Raw genomic sequence first — 21481 nt, 5'->3', positions numbered from 1 at the left:
AAAGGGCTGTTGGGCATGTTTACGTGTAACCCGCAGTCAGGCCCTATGGGGTGGAGAAGGAGAGAGTGCAGGCACACAAATGCCTTCCATGCAGGAGGCAGTCATCTCTCCCCCCCCCCCCAAAACAAGTTTGGAGAATCCAGATTAAAACACATTATTCTGCATCAGACATCTGTGTTGTAGTTGAATGCTCCCAAACGCTTTCTAATTACCATTAAATGTTTCACCAACATAATAATTGCTTTATTTTATATGATTTCAAGAGTCTGGAGGGCAGAGAAATGCTGATTATACCCCTGGGAGCTTTGGCAAGCCAGCGCAAAAGAATTTGTGATGCCTGCTCTTAGAATGAGCTCAAGTTCTTCTGATGGCAGCTAAATAAAAAGAATTAATGGGCGCTCGGCTTATGCCACTCTAGGCTATATGAACACAGGAAAATAACACATTATTTATTAAGTTAAATTGGATTTATATCCCGCCCTATCCTGAGTAGGTATGAGTGGCAGTGGTAATATTTAACTATATGTGTGGGTCTGTGTTTCTGAAAAGGGCCTATTGGGGGGGGGGAGACCATAAATAAACCAAGGAAGGGTGGGACAGGAGATAAGGGGAGATGGGGAAACAGTTTTATCAAGGTGGTTGTGAACATAACTTTTTTTTTTAAAAAAAGATGTTTGATTCAGCAACAGTCTCCCCACACATACAGAACAATGAACTCCTCTGCGCAGTGGGAGGGAGGGCAGCAGATTGGAAAACAGTCACTTGAACCAGGGGTGGGCACATAGACGATGTCTTTACCTACCTACCTACCGTTGTCCCTCTCTTGCCTCTCTTTAAATACGGAAGCAGAATAATAATTTACTGTTTCGTTCTGTAGAAATGCAGCACGCATTAACACATTACTAAATTGTGTTGTGATTTATTGCAGCTTGTATATGAATTTTTCATACGATTTTTGGAAAGCCAAGAATTCCAGCCCAGCATTGCCAAAAAATACATAGATCAGAAATTTGTACTACAGGTAAGGAGGTCTGCGCTCTTCGAAGCTCATGAGAGTATTTGTAATCCTAACTTTTATTTAAAAAAAACAAAAAACCTGTAGGTTGATTACTGGAGTTTCTGTAAGTCTGAGAGACTTTAAAAAACCAGCTGCATTCAGAAGCTGTCAGTGGAATGTGTGAAGGCAATTATGAAATACTGTAACTTAAATTTGGGAGATGACATTAAATGTTTGGCACTAAGAAGGAGCTAACTTTGCATGAGAGAGAATATCACACAGCCATCTCCTGAAACAATTCTCAATCTTCCTCCACCTTATGAATAAAATTCTGTGGTGCAAAAGGCTTGAACCAGCCCCTCCCTGTTAGATCTTGCCAAGGATTAAGCAATATACTGGTCCATCAGTGCTTGGGAAGTAAGGCTTATATGCAATTTGGTCCTTCTGTTCATGGGCAGACTCTTTGATCCAGCATAGGCTTCTGGGAAGAGGAGGAAGAGAGATGTGATTGCCATACATTCTCCCTTCTCTCTGCAGCCCTTTGCATCCACACCAGATCTGCTTCAGAGAGTTCGGATACCCTTTGGGTTCGAAAATAGCCAGGTGCCAGGCGCATTTTGCACCTGGCTATCGGCCAATTGCAACCAAGCACAGATGCCTGAGCTCCAGGATGACACCTGATATCTCCATCATCTGGAGGTGCATACCTGAGGATCCTTGGATCTGGACTGTTTTCACACACTAATGCCCCTTCCTGTAGAATTCTGTCAGTTATATTTTCTCTGCGCAGTCATAATGAATTTCAGGAACCAAAATGCCCCCGCCCGTGCAGCCTGAGCAGGAGCAGTGAACAATGTTCTAGTTAGTTGCTGTTGCTTTTCTTCACTTATCCCATTCCACTGCTGTGCTCACAGTTGTGAAGAGTATTCTTACGTTATGAATGTGTTATCGTCAAGAAAAAGAGGTAGAAATAGGCCCGTATATATGTGGACAGTCCCTGGATAAAGTGACTTTTATTCTTTAAGTTCTCAAAGCTCTTAACCTAGCTCAAGGGTGTCATCTGAACTAGCCAGAGAATCAATCACATCAGCCCATCATTGAAAAATAAGACTTTCGAGCTGTTGTGCCCAAAAATGGCAACTAGACATTCTGGTTTGGCAACTGCAACCTTGGTTTAAGTAGCCATTTGGCCCCTAGCTTATATGCCCGAATTTCTAACAATGCTCTGGAACAGTGCTAGGAGCTGTATGGAGGAAGGGGACATTTGCAAAAACATTCCCCCAGCCCGTGCATGGAAGCTTCCACTGGATCAAAGAGTCTTCTGTGAAGGTAGGGATCCATTAGTCAGATTCACGATGGACAATTTGGCTGTGGAATGAAGAAGTATGGTCAGATAAAGCCAATTCAGAAATGCAGATGTTAGAGACAGGCTCCATTTCTGAGCTGCTGGTTTCATTTTGATTTCATTTTGACCCCCCCATAGCTTCTGGAACTGTTTGACAGTGAAGATCCTCGTGAGCGGGACTACCTAAAAACAGTCTTACACAGAATTTATGGAAAGTTCCTTGGTCTTAGAGCATTTATCAGGAAACAGATTAACAATATTTTTCTACGGTAAGTGTGGGTTTGTTTGTTTTTAAAAAGAAAACTGTTTATGTACCGTATTTTTCGCTCTATAAGACGCACTTTTCCCCTCCTAAAAAGTAAGGGGAAATGTGTGTGCGTCTTATGGAGCGAATGCAGGCTGCGCAGCTATCCCAGAAGCCAGAACAGTGAGAGGGATCGCTGCGCAGTGCTCCCTCTTGCTGTTCTAGCTTCTGGTTTAGCCCCTCTGTCCCTTCCACTACCTCCCGGAAAAGCCCCCAAGAGCCGCACTCCCTTTCACGAGCTGCGTGGAACGTGTGTGGGGCTCTTGGGGGCTTTTCCCCCAGGAGGGAGAAGGGCAGCCCGTCAGTGACAGGCTGCCCTTCTCCCTCCTTGGGGAAAAGCCCCCAAGAGCCCCACACATGCTCCACGCGGCTCATGAAAGGGAACGCTGAGCAGAGCCTGGGATGCATACAGGCTCTGCTCAGCAATCCCTTTAAAGAATATTTTTTTTCTTGCATTCCCCCTCTAAAAACTAGGTGCATCTTATGGTCAGGTGCGTCTTACGGAGTGAAAAATACGGTAATTTTCTATTTTCATTCCTGTAGGTTTGTATGCCCACAATATATTTTTTAATGTGTTGTGTTTTTAAACTGTAAACCACCCTGGTTGGTCCATGTACACTAGAAGGGCAGGCTAGAAATTTCCAAGTAAATAAATAATTAATCTGTGTAATTTGTGTCTGTGCAATTTGCTTAATTATTTAATGTATGTAATTTGTTTGGGCAGGTTTGTTTATGAAACTGAACACTTCAATGGTGTAGCTGAACTGCTGGAAATATTAGGAAGGTAAATAAAGTTTCGTTTTAAGGGCTGACCTCACCTACGACACTCCTTCTACGTGATGACAAACTTGTTGTGCGAAAAAGGTTATCTTAAATTTACTGACGGCCCAAAATGTTTCTGTGGAAGAAACCTCACTAGCAGTTGAACTGGCTTCCAGATAAGGGTGCTTGTGATAGTAAACACATGGCCCAACTTTCAATTTCCCAAAATGAGGGGTGTTAATGTAATAATACATGACTTAATAATTCAAAAGGTATTTTAATTAAATTAATATTAATTTAGGTTTGCTTGGTAAGTTAAATGTGTGTCAAATTGCATAGAATTCATTAAAAATCATTGCCAAATACTTGTGGCAAATTACTACTACTACTACTACTACTACTACTACTACTACTATAATCACTACTACTATTTAGCATTATCTGACATTTTCATAAGGTAAAATTAATTTTTGTTTTGTTTTCCGAAAGCAGTTTATGTGCTTCTCCATCAACATAGACTTACCAAGCTAACTGTTGTCCAATCACAAAAATAATAGCAGATTTGAATTCCTCACACTCCAAAACTTATTTTTAAGACCCCTCGCTGAAGAGATTTGCAAAAAAAACACAAAAAAAACCCTCCTAAAATGACATGCCCTAATGGCCCAATGTGAGTTGCTGCCTTGCCATGGGGTCTCAAAAGGTGCAGTGGTGCTGAACCAATTCTCAGCCCTGTCCTGTTCTTTTTTCCCTCTACTCACTTGTGCTGCACACAATAGTTAAATGGAACTGCAGTTGTGCAGGGGGAGTGAAGCTGTAGAAAGCCCCCTTTGAAATTCAGGAAAGATGTCATTGTCAGGAGTTCAGACTACACTCAAGTAGGACCCTGGCAGAGACACATGCCCGACGGGCATGTTCCCTCCCTCCTGGTCGATTGTTCGGGAGCTTCAAAAGCTTTCTTCAGCCCGAACATCACAGCGACCGATGCCAACTGACACCGGCACACTTAGGGATCCGCAGAGTTTGTGCAGTTTGCGTAACAGACCTCAGCAACTCAGCATTTTGGCTAATCTACTTTATTTACATATAAACACACACGAAGCACTGCAACATGACTCCCTCTCTCTCTAGCATCAGACAGCAAAGAGAGAAAGAACAAAGGACAATAGTCCCACTTCAAGGAACACAGTAACACAAACATCCTGTCTCCGTCACATCCCACTCTGTGGAGTCAAAACATACACCGTCATGTGAAAGACAACAATCCCATGACCGCAATCATAGATCAGGAATTCTAACAGTCATGACTCCTGATTGCTGCGTTTCTGAGAGCACAAGGAAGCTAAATACAGTGGTACCTCAGGTTACATACGCTTCAGGTTACATATGCTTCAGGTTACAGACTCCGCTAACCCAGAAATAGTACCTCAGGTTAAGAACTTTGCTTCAGGATGCGAACAGAAATTGTGCTCTGGCGGCAGCAGGAGGCCCCATTAGTTAAAGTGGTGCTTCAGGTTAAGAACAGTTTCAGGTTAAGTACGGACCTCCGGAACGAATTAAGTACCACTGAGGTACCACTGTATGTGTCTTCCTGAAGATGCTGCTTTATCTGAGTTAGTTTAAGCTGCTCCTTATAATATTGGTTCTAAATTAGATCTAAAGGATTGGGTTGCTGGTGGCAATTGTCAGGCAGTCTATGCTTTATTGGGCACCCGATTTTGGCAAGGTAGCTCTCACTGACATTTAAAGCGGCATTCAAATGCTGTGGGGCCCTGTATCCTTAGTTGCTTGCTGTGCTCCATTTTAGATTTTCTAATGGCCCACACCTTGGGCTTGCTGATTTGGTTCCCAGGATTTTATTTGCATTGAGGTCAGAAGCAGACTTTGAGCTCATGTACTTTCTCTTTGTGGACTTACGGCCCATATGTTTCCTTGTCTGCTCGCTTTGATCCTGAAAGAGAAATCCTTGGCCTTTTCCCTTGCAGGATCTGGCAGATTCCATCCTGAAGTGAAAGTAGTTTATTCAGTCACTTCTACCCACAGTGAGAGAGGACGAGAGACCTAAACTTGCTCATGATAACAGAATTCTCAGGGGTCAGATAATGAAAGGAAATCTGTATGGACAATTTTATAATATGCACTGTTTGCACTTATTGGTAAAGGAATGCTTTTCTGCTTATAAATAAAATTTGCAAGATTAATTTTGTTCTCATGGAAATTTAGACCATGTTTCATTTAGTGCCAGTTTCAAACACTTGTTCTAGCTGTGATTAGATACATCTCAGTTCATTCTGTGTTAAGGAATACCTTGATACCAATAATGCTTCTTTTCTCCCTTCTAGTATTATCAATGGCTTTGCTTTACCTCTTAAAGCCGAGCATAAACAGTTTTTGGTGAAAGTACTGATTCCTCTACATACCGTTAGAAGTTTATCGCTCTTCCATGCACAGGTAAAAATTTCCATACAAATGTTTGTTTGTTTTTTGTTTCTGGCTTTTGTTAGAACCAGTGCGGCACTTCTGTATGTGCTGAGTTGGAAATAGATTTAACCAAACCCTTTAAGAAAACAGAAACATGTAGAATCCAGTAGACATATTTTTGCTTGCCCCTTGTGTTCACCAGAGACTGCCTGCAATTGGGCAAGAAACTCCAGCAACCCATCCACTTCTGTCAGTCTGTTCTTACAAGCTTATTTGGCTAGGTGAACGGGATGTTTTCTCTAGTTCAGCCCTAAGCCCACAATGCAGTTCTAGGTAAGCTAAGGAGGTACAAGACTATTGGCTGTTTTGCTGAAACAGAGCTACTGCTAATTGTATCTTAATTGTTTAGTGTTGCCTTGGGATGGGGGAGCACACAAGGTTTGAAAGCTAAAATTCAAAGCTTACATCAGTTTGCACAAGTGTCTTCAGTGGTGATGAATACAAACAACCCCTGTTCTAGGCGCGACCGAAATGTGCATGATTGTGCACATGCACACAGCGGCAAATCCGGAAGGGACCAGGAAACATCCTAAAAGGGATGGATGGGGCAGGGTGTTTTAATTGCACACAATTTCACGCAAGTGTGCTACGCCCTGGAATGCAAGACCCATCCAGATCTGGGACTGCCTGTATAGCTTCCCTATTTATTTATTTTTTACTTTTTTTGGTTTGGGTGCTTTATTCCACTCTGTAATTGGGGTTTGGCACCTAGATATGCCTGCCAGCTAACTTGGGGAGGAGCACTACGGCCCGAGTCAGACACCTCCTCCCCTTTCCTCCCGCCTTCTTACTTTTGCCACTCCAGTGAATCTGTAGTCAGCTGACACAAAGCACCTAAGGGTAGCATCTTCCACTGTTCTTGATGGGAGAGGAGACTGCAGGGAATAATAAGTGGGGAGTGTTGCTGTGTGTTTCTGAAAGTGTTTGCTGCTTCCAAAACCCAGTTGTTGAGGGGGTTGGCTGGAAGGAAAAGGTTGCCTTCCTCTGCTGCAAGGTGATGGTGAAGCAACAGTGGTGTCAGATTTAGCCTGCAGGCTGCAATTCTGCACACCACTGCTTTGAATTCCTGGCACAAATTCTGAACCAGCACCTATATTCTTTAGTATTCTTGTTTTCCTAAGTTTGATTACAAATCTTCTCATTGAGCAGCAGCATGTCCCCCCCTTTCCTGCTCTCCAAACCTTTGCCTCTGATATCCCTGCAGAGGGAGCGTTGCTAGCTTAATCTTTCTGTACGCCGGTCTTCAGCTGTGCTAACACACCTCACGTGCCCTAGTGCTGCCAGAAACGTAGAAGAAAAACATCCACAGCACAATGAGGCATTCAGTGCCGAAATTCAGATGGTTTCAGACTCACATTTATCTAGTTGCTTTGGTATACTGAGGAGCTTGGTGTGTTGGTCAGCTTTGCAGTTTGATGGAACTCAACATCTTTCAATCTTCATTTGAAATGGAAACTGCTAACAGAGTAAGACTTGGATACAAAGCTGCTCCTGTGTAATTTGAGAGTTGCATTATTATTATTATTATTATTATTATTATTATTATTATTATTATACCACTGATTTGTCTCTTCCTGCTACAGCCCCCTGCATTACTTCCTAATATTTTCCAGTGGGCATCATCACTAGTTGCTCTTTTAGTTGCAGGAGGATGCAGCAGATCAGGGGAAACCCAGTGCCATGAAGGAAGTCTGTTTGTGGCAGTTAGGATTCAGGATGTATATCTGGATTAGCCACCTTAATGATATTTTTATTCTTTTTTGCATTTTCAAGAAAATAATGCAATGTTTTCTTACATATTTTGCAGTTGGCGTATTGCATAGTGCAGTTTCTGGAGAAAGACCCTTCACTCACAGAGCCTGTAAGTATGATCTATACATGTCTCTTTTCATCTTGAGAGTTGGCTTCAGATACCTGTGTATTTCTGTATCTAAATGGACTGTTCATTGTCTCTTCTTCAATGCAGGTCATTAGAGGTTTAATGAAATTCTGGCCGAAAACCTGCAGTCAAAAAGAAGTAAGTAATGGCGCGTCGATCATCTTACTGTTGAAAACAGAATCTGTAGAAAAAACATTGGTCTATCTCTTATTATATGGCAAATGCCATTTAATGTAAGCAAGTGTAAAGGGATGCACATTTCAGACAAAAATATCTTAATCTCATATATATGCTCATGGGGTCTGAAGTGCTGGTGGCTGATGAGGAAAGAGACCTTGGAAATAGCTAGATGAAGATGGCAGCCCAGGGTATGCAGCAGCTGGGGGAAAAGGCATATTCCGTGCTTGGGATCATTAGAGTGCTTAGAGCGTTCAACTAGGGGGTAAAGGTAAAGGGACCCCTGACCATTAGGTCCAGTCGTGGCCGACTCTGGGGTTGCGGCACTCATCTCACTTTATTGGCCGAGGGAGCCAGCGTACAGCTTCTGGGTCATGTAGCCAGCATGACTAAACCACTTCTGGCGAACCAGAGCAGCGCACGGAAACGCCGTTTACCTTCTCGCCAGAGTGGTACCTATTTATCTACTTGCACTTTGATGTGCTTTCGGATTGCTAGGTTGGCAGGAGCAGGGACCGAGCAACGGGAGCTCACCCTGTGGTGGGGATTCGAGCCGCGACCTTCTGATTGGCAAGTCCTAGGCTCTGTGGTTTCACCCACAGAGCCACCCACATCCCTGAACTAGGGGGACTTGGGTTCAAATCTTCACTCGGCCATGAAGCTAACTGGGTGGCCTTTGGTCAAGCATTGTCTCTCAGGCCGATCTATCACACGGGGCAACTTTGAGGATAAAATGGTGAGGAGCCAGCCATGTGTGCTGTTTTGAGCTCTTTAGAGAAATTGTAGGAGAGAAACCTTACAAGTAACCCAATAGTATTTTGTAGTACAATGGAAAATGTAGGTGTCTTTGAGGAAAGTTAAACGATTCTATTAAATGATTTTAGATGCAGATCTTTTTTTGACATTCGTCATTGACTACTCAGAAGCCATAGGTTTATTGCTTTGCACAAAGGTTGACAGCAGCCCAATTAGCAACCATTGTATGCTGCATATTCTTGTAGGAGTAAAATAATGGCTACCCTCCTTAGTGCCATCTGTAAAAAGTAAGCTGTCCACCCTACTTAGCTGTTAATAGTGTCAATTTTTAAGAGCGGTGGGAAATGTTTGCATGTGCTCTTTAATTGTGACATTTGCAAGTTTATTTTGGTGCAGAGTCTTACTGACTTGATTGAAGTGTGCTTGTTCCTATGCCAATAAATGGTGCTGGGTTTTGCATTTACTTCCTAAGAAGTATATGCATGATTGCAGCCAGTTTCTGCAAATGAAGGGTATATTGTTCTTGTGCACTATCTCTACTGGCATAACTAGAAGCTGAGTTCATGCTTCCTTCCAAATTTATTTCCGAATGCAAACAGAAGACCTCTGAATTTAATACTTCCTTTCTCGCTTTAGGTCATGTTCCTTGGAGAGCTGGAGGAGATATTGGATGTGATTGAACCCTCACAGTTTGTCAAAATTCAAGAACCCTTGTTTAAACAAATAGCTAAGTGTGTGTCTAGCCCTCACTTTCAGGTCAGTATTGGCAGCCAGAAACTCAGAAGCAAATTGTATGTTGCATGTATATAAACCGTGACGCCATTTTTTAATATGGGAAGTCACTTCAGAAGAGGGGGATTCTGAGCAGTGAAGTAAGTTTTGGAGGATGCTTAGCCTTTTCCCAGTGGAGTACAGGATCAGGTTTAAGGTGCTGGTTTTAACCTTTAAAGCCCTATACGGCCTAGGACCCTTGTACCTACGGGGCCGCTTCTCCTGGTATGGCCCACGGAGGACCTTACGGTCCGCAAATAATAACATCTTGGAGGTCCCGGGCCTCAAGGAAATTAGACTGGCCTCAACCAGAGCCAAGGCCTTTTCGGCCGTGGCCCCGACCTGGTAGAATGCTCTGCCACAAGAGACCAGGGCCCTGCGGGATCTGACATCTTTCCACAGGGCCTGCAAGGCGGAGCTGTTCTGCGAGGCCTTTGGTTGGGGTCCAGTCTGACTCCGCCTCTCTCCTTATAAAAACTTATATGAAAGTGGCCCTGCAACTTTTCTCACAGGCTGATATAAGATCAGTTCAAACAGTTAGGCTGGTGAGCATTTAAGGTCCCCAACCCTAATCTGTGGGCTGCCATCTGATTGGATTCCACTTTGATTCTGATTTGATTTTAGGGTGTATTTTAATTGATTGCCTGATTTTATGTTAATATGTTACATATTTGATGTTAGCCGCTCTGAGCCTGGTTTTGGCCAGGGAGGGCAGGGTATAAATAATTATAATTATAATTTATTATTTATACCCCGCCCATCTGGCTGGGCTTCCCCAGCCACTCTGGGCGGCTTCCAACAAACTATTAAAATACAGTAATCCATCAAACATTAAACGCTTCCCTAAACAGGGCTGCCTTCAGATGTCTTCGAAAAGTCTGGTAGTTGTTGTTATCTTTGACATCTGGTGGGAGAGCGTTCCACAGGGCGGGTGCCACTACCAAGAAGGCCCTCTGCCTGTTTCCCTGTAACTTGGCTTCTCTCATTGAGGGAACTGCCAGAAGGCCCTGTCCTACCACTTTGCCATGCAATATTGTTTCCTCTCAATGGATTTCCCCTAATGGAATACTACATGTGTATTTACTTGCTGGCCCCAATATGTTTAGGGCTTTAAAGGTTAATTCCAGCACTTTTAAGTTGGGCCCATAAACAATCTGGAAAACAGTACAGATGGCAAAGCACTGGCATAATATGGTTGTACTTACTGGAATTGTTACCTGATCTAGGAAATAAAAGAATACAATTTCCCCCTTTTTCCAAGGTGGCTGAAAGAGCACTGTACTATTGGAATAATGAATACATCATGAGTTTGATAGAGGAGAATTCCAATGTAATACTTCCCATAATGTTTTCCAGTCTGTACAGGATTTCCAAAGAACACTGGAACCCGTAAGTGTTTTTCTTTGTTTTATTTTTTAAAAAACCCATTGTTGTATATTTGCAACACATTGAAAATCTTAGATTTGTACCTTTCACAGAGTTGTTTCCTAAACAATGAAATACTGGTTATCTGACCTGTCTTGACATTTCACCACTTGCAGGGTTTTACAGCGTAGATTTGACACCAAATCTAGAGTTGCACAATGAGAGCAGGGCTTTTGCAAGCACTTAGGATATTTACCTGAAGTGTATGCATGAAACTTGTGTCTGGGATACCGTACAATTGAGAAAGTTGCAGTGTTTCTCGTATATAGTTCTAGCTGACAGTGTGGTACTTGTAGTACGATAGAATAAGCTTGCAGGCGCTCCTCTTAGATCCTTGGTGGGAGAAGTTAAGAAGAAGAGAAAACTCTGGAATTGCAGAGATAATGAATCCCTGTACTTAGTTGGAATGTGGCCCTGCCTCGTTGTGTACATGGTCACTTAGGAAAATAGATAAGGTTAAAACTTTTGGAAATTAGCGGAGACTTGGTTGGCTCTCCAAAGCAACTCTCATTATGATCTGGCCTATTTACTTGAAAAGTGATATCGGAACCTCTTCATAGATATTTGGTGCACAGCCGTATTGTGAGCAAAAATATGATGACTTCCAAGTTGGACTATTACAGATCTTTGAACAGAAACATTTCATCTAGAGACTGGCAGAACCTGGAAAAGGTTTCACCATTTTGAAGGGTCCGTTTCTCAGAAACAGAAAGTTTTTTGTTTTTTTTAATCGTACAGATTATTGTTCAAACCAAGTTTCACAAAGCTGTTCACAGTTAAGCCATAATATAATTTTGAAACTAAATTAAAAACAAAAGAATCATTTCATTTTTTCAAAACAGCACAGAAACCTGCTGAAACAAGCAGCACCAGTTAGTAGTACCCGGCATGATATGTCCATATTAAATATTTAGTTGGGAAAGTGCAAAGTTCATTCCATATCCTGAGCTAGCATATTGGCAGATGCTCTGATTCTGGTATCTCCCCTCCCCCCCCCAAAGACTGAACTGTATTATTAAAAATCTAGCCAAAAGAATGAGAACAATTTGCAGTTCACTGGGAGCAGGGAGGTTGGTTTACTGTGCTTCCTCAGACCGGTTGTGTGGTGGGTTGTGTCACAGTTGAGTGATGTCAATGTCACTAGTACCTTGTGTATCAGGAACTTTGAAACAAAGGATCTATCATAGAATTAGAGTTGGAAGGAACCGCTGAGGGTCATCTACCCTCTAGTCCAACCACCTGCAGTGCAGGACTCCTGTCCACAGCTGTCCTTGCGGGGGCCTGAACCACCAACCTTCTGGTCAACAGCCAGATGCACTGACCTATTGCGCCGCAGAGATGTACATCCCGTATTTTTAAAAGGTGCCTTTTGCCGCTCTGCAGCTACAACATTGCCACTTTACAGCAATATCCTCCAGATAAAACCTTAATACGATTTACTTTTGCCCTAGTCTTCAGAGCACTTCACTGATAAGCCCTGTTGTATTCTGTGGGGTCTGCAGTAGGAGACAGCCTTGAGGTGCACAGACAGGTCATCAAAAGCTTACTCAAGAGGGCTTATGGGAGATGAGTCCCTGGTTTTCTTACACTTTCTTCTTCTGGGTCTCCTTAACAGGACATGTAGTAAATTCAGTAGTACTTACTCCTACATGCATATATTGCTCTGAGCTTCCACGGGGTAATAAAGGAAAAATATACACATCAAAGTCCTTTTTTTTATTTAATATGAGGTTCTCTGCACCTCCTCAGTGCTTCTCTCATTCGATTTCCTTTTTCTAATTCTAGTCTTCCTTTCCCCCAGTCCTTTTTCTTATGGTTTCTTTTGCCACTGTCCCAGCTTATTAGCATAGAAGGACTAGAGTTGACTGGAGAGAATCTTGAGGTTCCCAGTCCTTGGAGAACTGAGCACTAGGCTGCACAGATGAAAGGAATGAAAAAGTTGGGATCACCTGCCAGGTGCCATGCTAAGTTTTGTGTTAAATCTTCCTGCATTCTCTCCCTGCTTTCATATGTTTCTGCGAATCTTGAGTTCTAAACTTCAGTTGCCCCCTCTGCTCTTCCCCCACAAAGTAATAGCATCTTGAGTTTGGCTTACATTGAAACACTGCAGAATTTGAAAAGGCTCCACACGCTATATTCAGCTGTGGTTGCTGACACTTCCCAGCACAACATTTATTGATGCAGGATTTTGTTTCCGTGGACCCATTATAGATTTGGGGAAGACTGGAAGGGGACACACCTTGGATGATGCCTGATCTGTGTGTCCTATGACACAAATACATCAAATCAGAACGGTGTTGTTGACACGAAAAGATCTGTCCCGTTTGAACAACAAATTAACGGACTCTTTCTTTCACGATTCACAGGGCTATTGTGGCTTTAGTATACAACGTGCTGAAGGCATTTATGGAAATGAACAGCGCCATGTTTGACGAGCTGACGGCCACTTACAAGTCAGATCGCCAGCGGTAACTTTCAACAGCCTTTTTTATTTTATTTTGTCAGCTGTGCATAAAGCCTGCTGTTTTTAGTTTTGGTTCTTTTTTTATTTAAACACTTTGCAGTAATTGCATAATTCCCACACATGATTGATTGCGATGCCTCATTCCCCCCCTCCCCGCATGCTCATTAGCCTGGCCCCTGCAAGACGTATAGATGGTTGTTTTTTTCCTTCCCTTTATGAGATACAGTACCCATTGCGTAGCTTGTGAACTTGCATTCCTCACAGAACTTCTTTTGGCTCTATGTTCTTAAAGACTTAATTGTATCAAGAATTTCAATAGTAAAAAATAAAACTAATTTCTTTTTTTATTTAAAAAAACCCCCAAACTCATCAATTTGCCTTCACTTTGCTTGGAAGATGGTGTCCAGAATGCACACAGGAACTCTTTGCCAGTCAAGAAAGCTTTCAGCAATTAACTCTCAAAACTTGCGTCTGACCTTTATTGGAATCTCTAAGCAAAGTGACCCCCTTCCCCCCCCTCCCAGCCTTCCTTGCTTTCCTTCTCCATAATATCTTGATACATTTAAGGCTTTGACATTGCTGGATCTAGAAGAAGTGCCATCCATACGATCATTAGTTGCACCTTAGTTTAAAATGTTTCTCTGTCTTTCCCTTAATCACCCTTCTCCAATTATAGTGCATCATCTTTTGTCTGAAATTTCAGCTTATCCAAAGCAGCAGGTGAAACTAATGAGGAAACTTCGGGAACTCCGGGCAGTTTGCGACTTGGTGAAAGTCGTGCCTTTTGTGAGACTCGGGGTTCCCACAAGCAAAGCGAAGGGTACTGTATGTCATCAAGCCTTGTTAGGTTAGTATAGCCTCTCACACGTTCTTGGAGGCCCTAATGTTGTTCAGTTCCATCACCAGGCTGACAGCTCTCTGCTTAACAGTAAAAAGAAAACTCAAAAGAAATGTAAATAGAGGTGTACCAAGTACCCCTTAGCTTTTATAGACTTTATGCCTGTACGCACAGCAAGTCAGTTATGCTTGATTTGTTAATGTTTTGTCTAAGCTAGGCTAGGCTTCTTACACAGTGGCCCAGGACCATCAGGGTATCGGGGATGCTGCTGCGTGGATGTAGCTTGGACCTTTTTGCAAACGTTACGCAAGTTTCATCAAGAAACTGGTTAGACTCCTAACAATTATTAGTGAAGTATTGATTGTGTTTCTGGCAATGGCTGTTTCTGGCGTTTGGTCACCTCAAAAGGTCAAAGCTGAGGCTTCCATCTACGTGCAGGAAACACATTTTTAAAATCATGACATCTTGGAGGCAAGGATCCGGAAAGCTATTTCATTCATCGAGAATCTCCGGCATGGATTTCGACCTTTTTGTCTTTGAACAGCAGGCTCCCATGTCACACCATGATCAGCTTTGAACATTCACTCGGTCTCAAAAATGGTTTTCCGTGTGGCATTACGGGGTGTTTGAGAAACACAAGCCTAAAGCCTCCCTGGCTGCTAGCACAGAACTCGATGCACTGTTGTTTGGATTCCAGCAGTAAAAAAGACGAGGCATTGCTCAAGTAGAGGAAAGACTTTGCTAGGGAGTAAGAACTATTGTTTTCACTGGGGGTCTCCTCCATAATGAATAGCGGTAGGATAGTAGTCCAGGATTGTTCTAGTATACAGAATTTTGCCATTTTTAACTATGTACACTATGTATAGTTGACAACATTATCTGTTGCCTGCCAAGTCAATATATGGCGTTTTAAAAAAGTTAAATAGCTATATTTTAATGTATTTTTAATCTTTTGCTGGAAACCGCCCAGAGTGGCTGGGGAAATCCAGCCAGATGGGTGGGGTATAAATAATAAATTATTATTATTATTATTATTATTATTATTATTATCATTATTATTATCATCATAATCATCTTGCTCTCTGGCAACTTGAAAGTTATACACATATTAAGTTTACGATCTTGAGAAATATAAAGGTTAAGTAGCAGTTTCTGTTTGGTGAAAGGTTGGACCTGGAATTTTGGTCACTTGTCTGGCTGCAGTTCCAATGGTTTCATTGGTGGTTTCATTGGAAAGAAGCTAAGAATGTATGGGGAAGGAGAGAACAAGAAATGGAATAATAATGTTTTTAAATTAAATAACTGATGCAGTCCGATAATTAAAAAGAGATCCAATGAGTTCGCTAGAAAGAAAAATAAAACCACTCGTCACAGATGACATACATTGCCAAATGAAGCTCCTCTGGCTTCCATCTCCGTAGTATTTGAAGGAACAAATTGGCCAGTATGGGTTTGTAATGGCTTCAAATACAGGAACACAATTCCTTACCCTCCAAAACGTCTGCAGTAGTGCATTTGGTATGTAATTGTTTTTATTCTACCTTTGTTTTGCTCTAGAAGGCAGGTTTTCATTAACTCGGATAGAGAAATGCCAGTAAGTGCAGGACAAGACCAGCAAATAGAGCAAGCAGTGTGATTCCGAAGTCTTGCCAGACTGGATAGCATTGGATATTGCAAGGCACCACCGGCTTGGGGTTGTTCCTGCGAATGCCTGGCACTATTCAGTTGCGGGGTTCTTGTGTGTGCAGCCTTAAGAGGTTTCAGAGAAAATGCAAAACGTTGGGACGTCCCAGTGCATCGTTCTACCTCTAGTGCCGTTTTCTTTCTGTAGCTGTACTGATGTAAGAAACAACGGGCTCGTGAAAACCTGACTTTTTCCTCTAATGCTTCTCTTCCCCCCTCCCCTTAATTTAACAGCGAGAAGAAAAAGGAGAAGGAACGTGAAGAACTATGGAAGAAACTGGAGGATTTGGAACTAAAGCGGGGTCTTAGACGGGATGGGATAATTCCAACTTAACAAAAAGAAGCAAAGCAGCATTTAAATAACCTGTGGAGTCACACATGTATGTAGTAGAAGATGGAGCAACAGTTTTCTGTATTGTGCAACTTTACAGTAGATTTCACATTTGTTTCATTATTACAACAGCACTGTATATATCTGTCTCTAAGTAAAGGAAAACAAACAAACAAAAAAAGAACTTCAATCCAAAGTTTGGACAACAGATGGACTTCTCAGAACTTTGCAAAAATAATCATTGTTTTAACCCTTCTTTAAACCAGTCTTCAAAAGATCTGTCGAAATTGCTATGTCCAAATTCCATTGTCAGGACCTCTTCCTTATTTATCATTAGCAGAGAGTGATACAACTTCAAATGTGAACAATCTTAAATTTAGCTTGTCTTTCTGCTAAACTGTTAAATGTATTTATAGTAAAAGAGAGAGAGAGAAAAAAAAGATTGTCATTTTCTTATGAGTTTGTGTAACATCTTTCTCCTCCGGATAACTATGCTGTAATTTGACTTGGATTTTTTTGTTTTTGTTTTTTTCCTTTTTTTTGCACATCTTCATGAGTTGAATGTTTATACAGATCAGGGCCGTAAAAAGAAAAAAAAAAATAGAGGTCCTTTAAATGCTAAGAGTTTGTTCTGGTATACGCAACTTTTGAGTACCAGACCTGCTTTGGTGCTCCTTCAGTGTGAACATTACGAGTAACTATAATGTGGTTATAGGCGGACTTGGGAGGTGTGCATTGGGATTTGCCAATGAATCAGTTGCTTGCGAATCCCAGCTCACCCCACCAATCCTTATCAAAGTGTGCAGTGGCAACAACACAGACTTCAGTATCCGACCAGTATTAAGCTGTACACGGTTGATAAAATGGCCAGATTTGTCTTAGGAATACTGAGGATAAATTATTGCATTGCTATACATTTTCTTTAGGCTATTTGGAAATAATAAAACAAGAGTACACCTAAAAAAAATTGATCGTGTATGGTCATCATGGAGCTAATATGGGGGTGGGGGGGGTGGGGAGTTGAGCAGACAGGTTGGATTGTTTGAAGTTGTTGCCTTACATTTCTAAATATTTATTAAACATTCCAGCCAAAAAAGAAAAAGAAAAAAGATTCTGTGGTGGTTTTTGCAACTCTGTTTCTTATCACAGCAACATCTTGTTTTGAGCTGGAATGGATTATGGATAACATACTTCAGCATTCTGAACTTGGGTGCTCATTTCCTAATTACTGTATTTGTTACCAAAAGTGGTTCTAAAAAATACTATTGGGGAGCGGGGGGGAAGAGAATATTCCAATTCTGGCAAAACCTAATGTCTTGAGTATTAATAATAAAATTTTAAATGATTTTATATCAAAGGTGCATTGTGACCAAATTGTTTAAGGTTAAAAACAAAGCAAAAAAAATATATATGGAAAAAAGAGAGGGCTGTATTATAAATATACATTACTGGCTATCTGCTTTGTATTTAAAAGTGGAATCTCACATCTTTGGTAGATAAAATGCTGATAAGACTTGTGTACAGTATATATTTAGCTAATGCAGGTACATTATTATATACCGTAAGGTATGTGTTTTTCAGGATTTTTCTCCAGGATGCTTTTGAACTGTTATAGACAACATATGACAACAATGATTGATAATCCTAAACCATTGATCCAGCAGTATTTACAGTATAAAGCTGAATTGGTGTTCATAAGTCTTTTGTGATAGTCGCAAACATGAATTTACAACCTGTTGCCATTGATAGAAGTACAGTATAAATACGAGCTTGTATATTTTTCTTCCTGCCATTTAAATATTTGGTAGAATTGGGGGTTTCTTGTTTCCAGGCCAAATAAATAAATAAATAAATAATGAGAGAGCAGGGAGGTTCCCCTCTCTTGTCAGACGGACTACTGTTTCGGGGTTACCAGGTCACAGTTTGTACACGTGAGTCTTTGCACATGGATATTGTAAACTCAAGAGCTTTGTAAAAACTTGACACTGCTAATTCATGGGTGGGGAGGGCGGGTGGAAACCAGAAGTAAACTAGTCATATGCAACACCAAACACAACATGGTTTAATGGGATTAAGCTAAGCCTCTTTTAAGAACATTGACTGGGACTCAATGTATACATGGCAGGTGCTGCCATAGGTGAAACGTTCTATTTTAAAAAAAAAGTGCTGGAGCAAAAGGTGCAAGCTGAAATACTGAAGATGAAATAAATTTATAACAAATCATATCCCTTAGACGTCCTTGATTTTGACCAGTCTTTTGTTTCTGCAACGGATTTTGAAGTTAACCCATGCCTAAAATAGGCTTCGACGAGAACGTTTTACACACCTGACTAAAACATTTTACAGTCGTGAAAAGCATATTAAAGCAGCAGTGTGAATGTTATATGCTATTAGGTAAAGGGACCCCTGACCATTAGGTCCAGTCGTGACCGACTCTGGGGTTGCGGCGCTCACCTCGCTTTATTGGCCGAGGGAGCTGGCGTACAGCTTCCGGGTCATGTGGCCAGCATGACTAAGCCGATTCTGGCGAACCAGAGCAGCACACGGAAACGCCGTTTACCTTCCCGCCAGAGTGGTACCTATTTATCTACTTGCACTTTGACACGCTTTCAAACTGCTAGGTCGGCAGAAGCAGCGACCGAGCAACGGGAGCTCACCCCGTCACGGGGATTCGAACCGCCGACCTTCTGATCGGCAAGTCCTAGGCTCTGTGGTTTAACCCACAGCGCCATATGCTATTATGATGGTGTTAAAACACACACATGCATAATTAGGAAAAAGTGGTATATCTTTGAAGGAAGGTCAGTTGATTCCTTGACTCCCGAATATTTGCAGTCATCTTGCAACGGGGGACACATTCCAGTCCGTTTGTCGCATAGGTGCTGAACACTCTTCATGAGCCCAGGGCCTGTTTCTTGGAAGGTATGGAAATTCAGCCTGAGAGCCAGCCTTTTTCATGCCTTTCTTTGAGCAAAGAAATAAATACAACAAAGAGACTAGGACGCAGCTCCCACCCAGGGTCAACAAATGATCTTCCTGGACTGTATGTAAGTAAAAAAAGAGTCAGGTGGGAGATAGCTGAGGGCAGACTGAGGCAGTTGAAGCAGGGCCTCATCTAGGGCCGGCGCACCCATGAGGCAAGATGAGGGGACTGCCTCAGGCGGCAGCATCCCCAGGGGCAGCAGATCCCAATGTCCGTTTTCCTTCCTCCTCTGTTCCTAACGTAGACCTCCTGTGGTTGGGAGTGGGACATCAATTTGTGGTTCCACCTCAGGTGCAAAAACGTATTGGGCTGGCCCTGGCCCAGCCCGCCTTAATGAAGCAGCCTACATTATAAAAACAAAACACTTTTCATGCACAGATATTTTATCTGCCTTTCAAAACACATGAAATGCTTGAGAGGGCGCTGAGGCACCAGGAAACACAGCATTGTCTCTGCGCACTGAGCTGAAATTACTGTATCTTTTGCTCTATAAGACTCACTTTTTCCCTCCTAAAAAGTAAGAGGAAATGTGTGTGCGCCTTATGGAGCGAATGCAGGCTGCGCAGCTATCCCAGAAGCCAGAACAGCAAGAGGGATTGCTGCTTTCACTGCGCAGCGATCCCTCTTGCTGTTCTGGCTTCTGAGATTCAGAATATTTTTTTTCTTGTTTTCCTCCTCCAAAAACTAGGTGCGTCTTGTGGTCTGGTGCGTCTTATAGAGCGGAAAATACGGCATGTTTACAGCCACAGGATCTCTTACTATTGTGGGGGAGCCACAGTTGTGCACTTTAAAAGCCTTTTGTATTCTTTGTTTTTTTAAAAAAGGGGAGTGGAAATCAAGTTGATAGCTGTGATTCCCCAGTCCAAGGGTAGCCTATGTTCTGCAGCAATTGCACTCTGCCTCCCATCAGCCTCAGCCATGAAGGCCCAAGGGCCAGGGATGAGGGGAGCTGTAACCTCTGGAGGGCTGCACTTTGGCTACGCCTGCAGGCGTGGGGAACCTGTGGTCCTCCAGGTATGGCTGAACTACAACTCCCATCTTCCCTAGCAGTTGGCCATGCACGCTGGGGCTGATGGGAGATTTGATTTGATTTAAAAAACCTCAACATTTCTATGTCACTTCTCATTCAGATGAGTTGTAAAGCGGCTTACAAATGGCAAATACAGTGGTACCTCGGGTTACAAACACCTTGGGTTACAAACACTTCGGGTTACAGACTCCCCTAACCCGGAAGTAGTACCTCAGGTTAAGAACTTTACCTCAGGATGAGAACAGAAATTGCACGGCGGCAGCGGGAGGCCCCATTAGCTAAAGTGGTACCTCAGGTTAAGAACCAGAGAGGAAGACACAAGATTTACCCACTCTGGAAGAATGGCAGATGAAAGTGATGGACTATATGGAATTGGCGGAAATGACTGGCAGAATCTGAGACTGCGGAGAAGAGTTGGTGGAAGAAGATTGGAAGAAATTTAAAGATTATTTGCAGAAACACTAAAATTAATGAATGTTAAAATGATGTTGGATTGAAATTAAGCGGCCTTAGCAACAAGGTTAATAAGAATATGTAAAAATGGATTGATAACGGATGAAAATATAAAGTTATAATATGTTGAGATATTGAGTTAAGATAAAAGAAAGAGGGTAAGGATTTGCTGAGTTAATTACGTGAACGGGAATGCAAAAAAGGGAGGTGTGAGGAGGTCAGGGAAATAAGTAAACGAAATTTAAGATATGAAAAATTGATTTGTTTTTTAACTTCTTTTTTCTCTCTCTATTTTTTCTGTATTTTTAGCCTTTTTTTCCTATGTATTTTCGTATTTTTTGTACTCTTTTTTTCCTTTTTTGGTTTTATACTTACTTTGTAATTTCTTTCCTTTTTGTAAAATCTCAATAAATATCTTTAAAAAAAAGAAGAACCAGAGGTACCACTGTAATAACATAATAAAACAAGTACAGCACAAATCGTACAGAGCAATTAAGAAGTCAGCAGTTTAAACGACTACAACCCATAAAATGTCATCAGTGCAACAACTAAAAAAACCCCAACAAGCCTAACGGCACAATTGCAACAAAGGTCATATGATAGGATTCACAAAATACAGCATTCACAATCTATAAATCCACAATGTTAACAAAATAGCAACCAAAAAAATAACCTCAAGACTCATAATCTTTCGATCAATTGAGCCCAGCCACCCCATGATTACAGACAAAGTCTCTCTCACAGTTCTTCCCAATGTTAACAAAATAGCAACCAAAAAAATAACCTCAAGACTCATAATCTT

The 21481-nt window shown here is 41.9% G+C and overlaps 1 protein-coding gene across 5 annotated transcripts in view; it reads left to right on the top strand.

Moving 5' to 3' along the window:
• Positions 1-18438, top strand: part of PPP2R5E (protein phosphatase 2 regulatory subunit B'epsilon) — a 92139-nt gene extending 73701 nt beyond the window's left edge. For 4 of the 5 annotated variants that reach the window (XM_053405421.1, XM_053405334.1, XM_053405599.1 and 1 more), the window contains 11 exons: positions 929-1021; positions 2481-2611; positions 3371-3430; positions 5751-5859; positions 7697-7750; positions 7856-7906; positions 9338-9457; positions 10734-10861; positions 13264-13365; positions 14065-14208; positions 16117-18438. In XM_053405421.1, coding sequence (XP_053261396.1) covers positions 929-1021; positions 2481-2611; positions 3371-3430; positions 5751-5859; positions 7697-7750; positions 7856-7906; positions 9338-9457; positions 10734-10861; positions 13264-13365; positions 14065-14208; positions 16117-16216 — 1092 coding nt within the window. In that variant the 3' untranslated portion in view covers positions 16217-18438. The remainder of the gene's footprint in view (positions 1-928; positions 1022-2480; positions 2612-3370; positions 3431-5750; positions 5860-7696; positions 7751-7855; positions 7907-9337; positions 9458-10733; positions 10862-13263; positions 13366-14064; positions 14209-16116) is intronic. The other variant, XM_053405688.1, reaches the window with a different exon arrangement.
• Positions 18439-21481: the final 3043 nt, after the last annotated feature.

Source organism: Podarcis raffonei, chromosome 1 (assembly GCF_027172205.1).
Source record: "Podarcis raffonei isolate rPodRaf1 chromosome 1, rPodRaf1.pri, whole genome shotgun sequence".
NCBI lineage: Eukaryota > Metazoa > Chordata > Lepidosauria > Squamata > Lacertidae > Podarcis > Podarcis raffonei.
The sequence above is the reverse complement of the archived record's forward strand: the minus strand, read 5'-3'. Positions and strand labels throughout refer to the sequence as shown.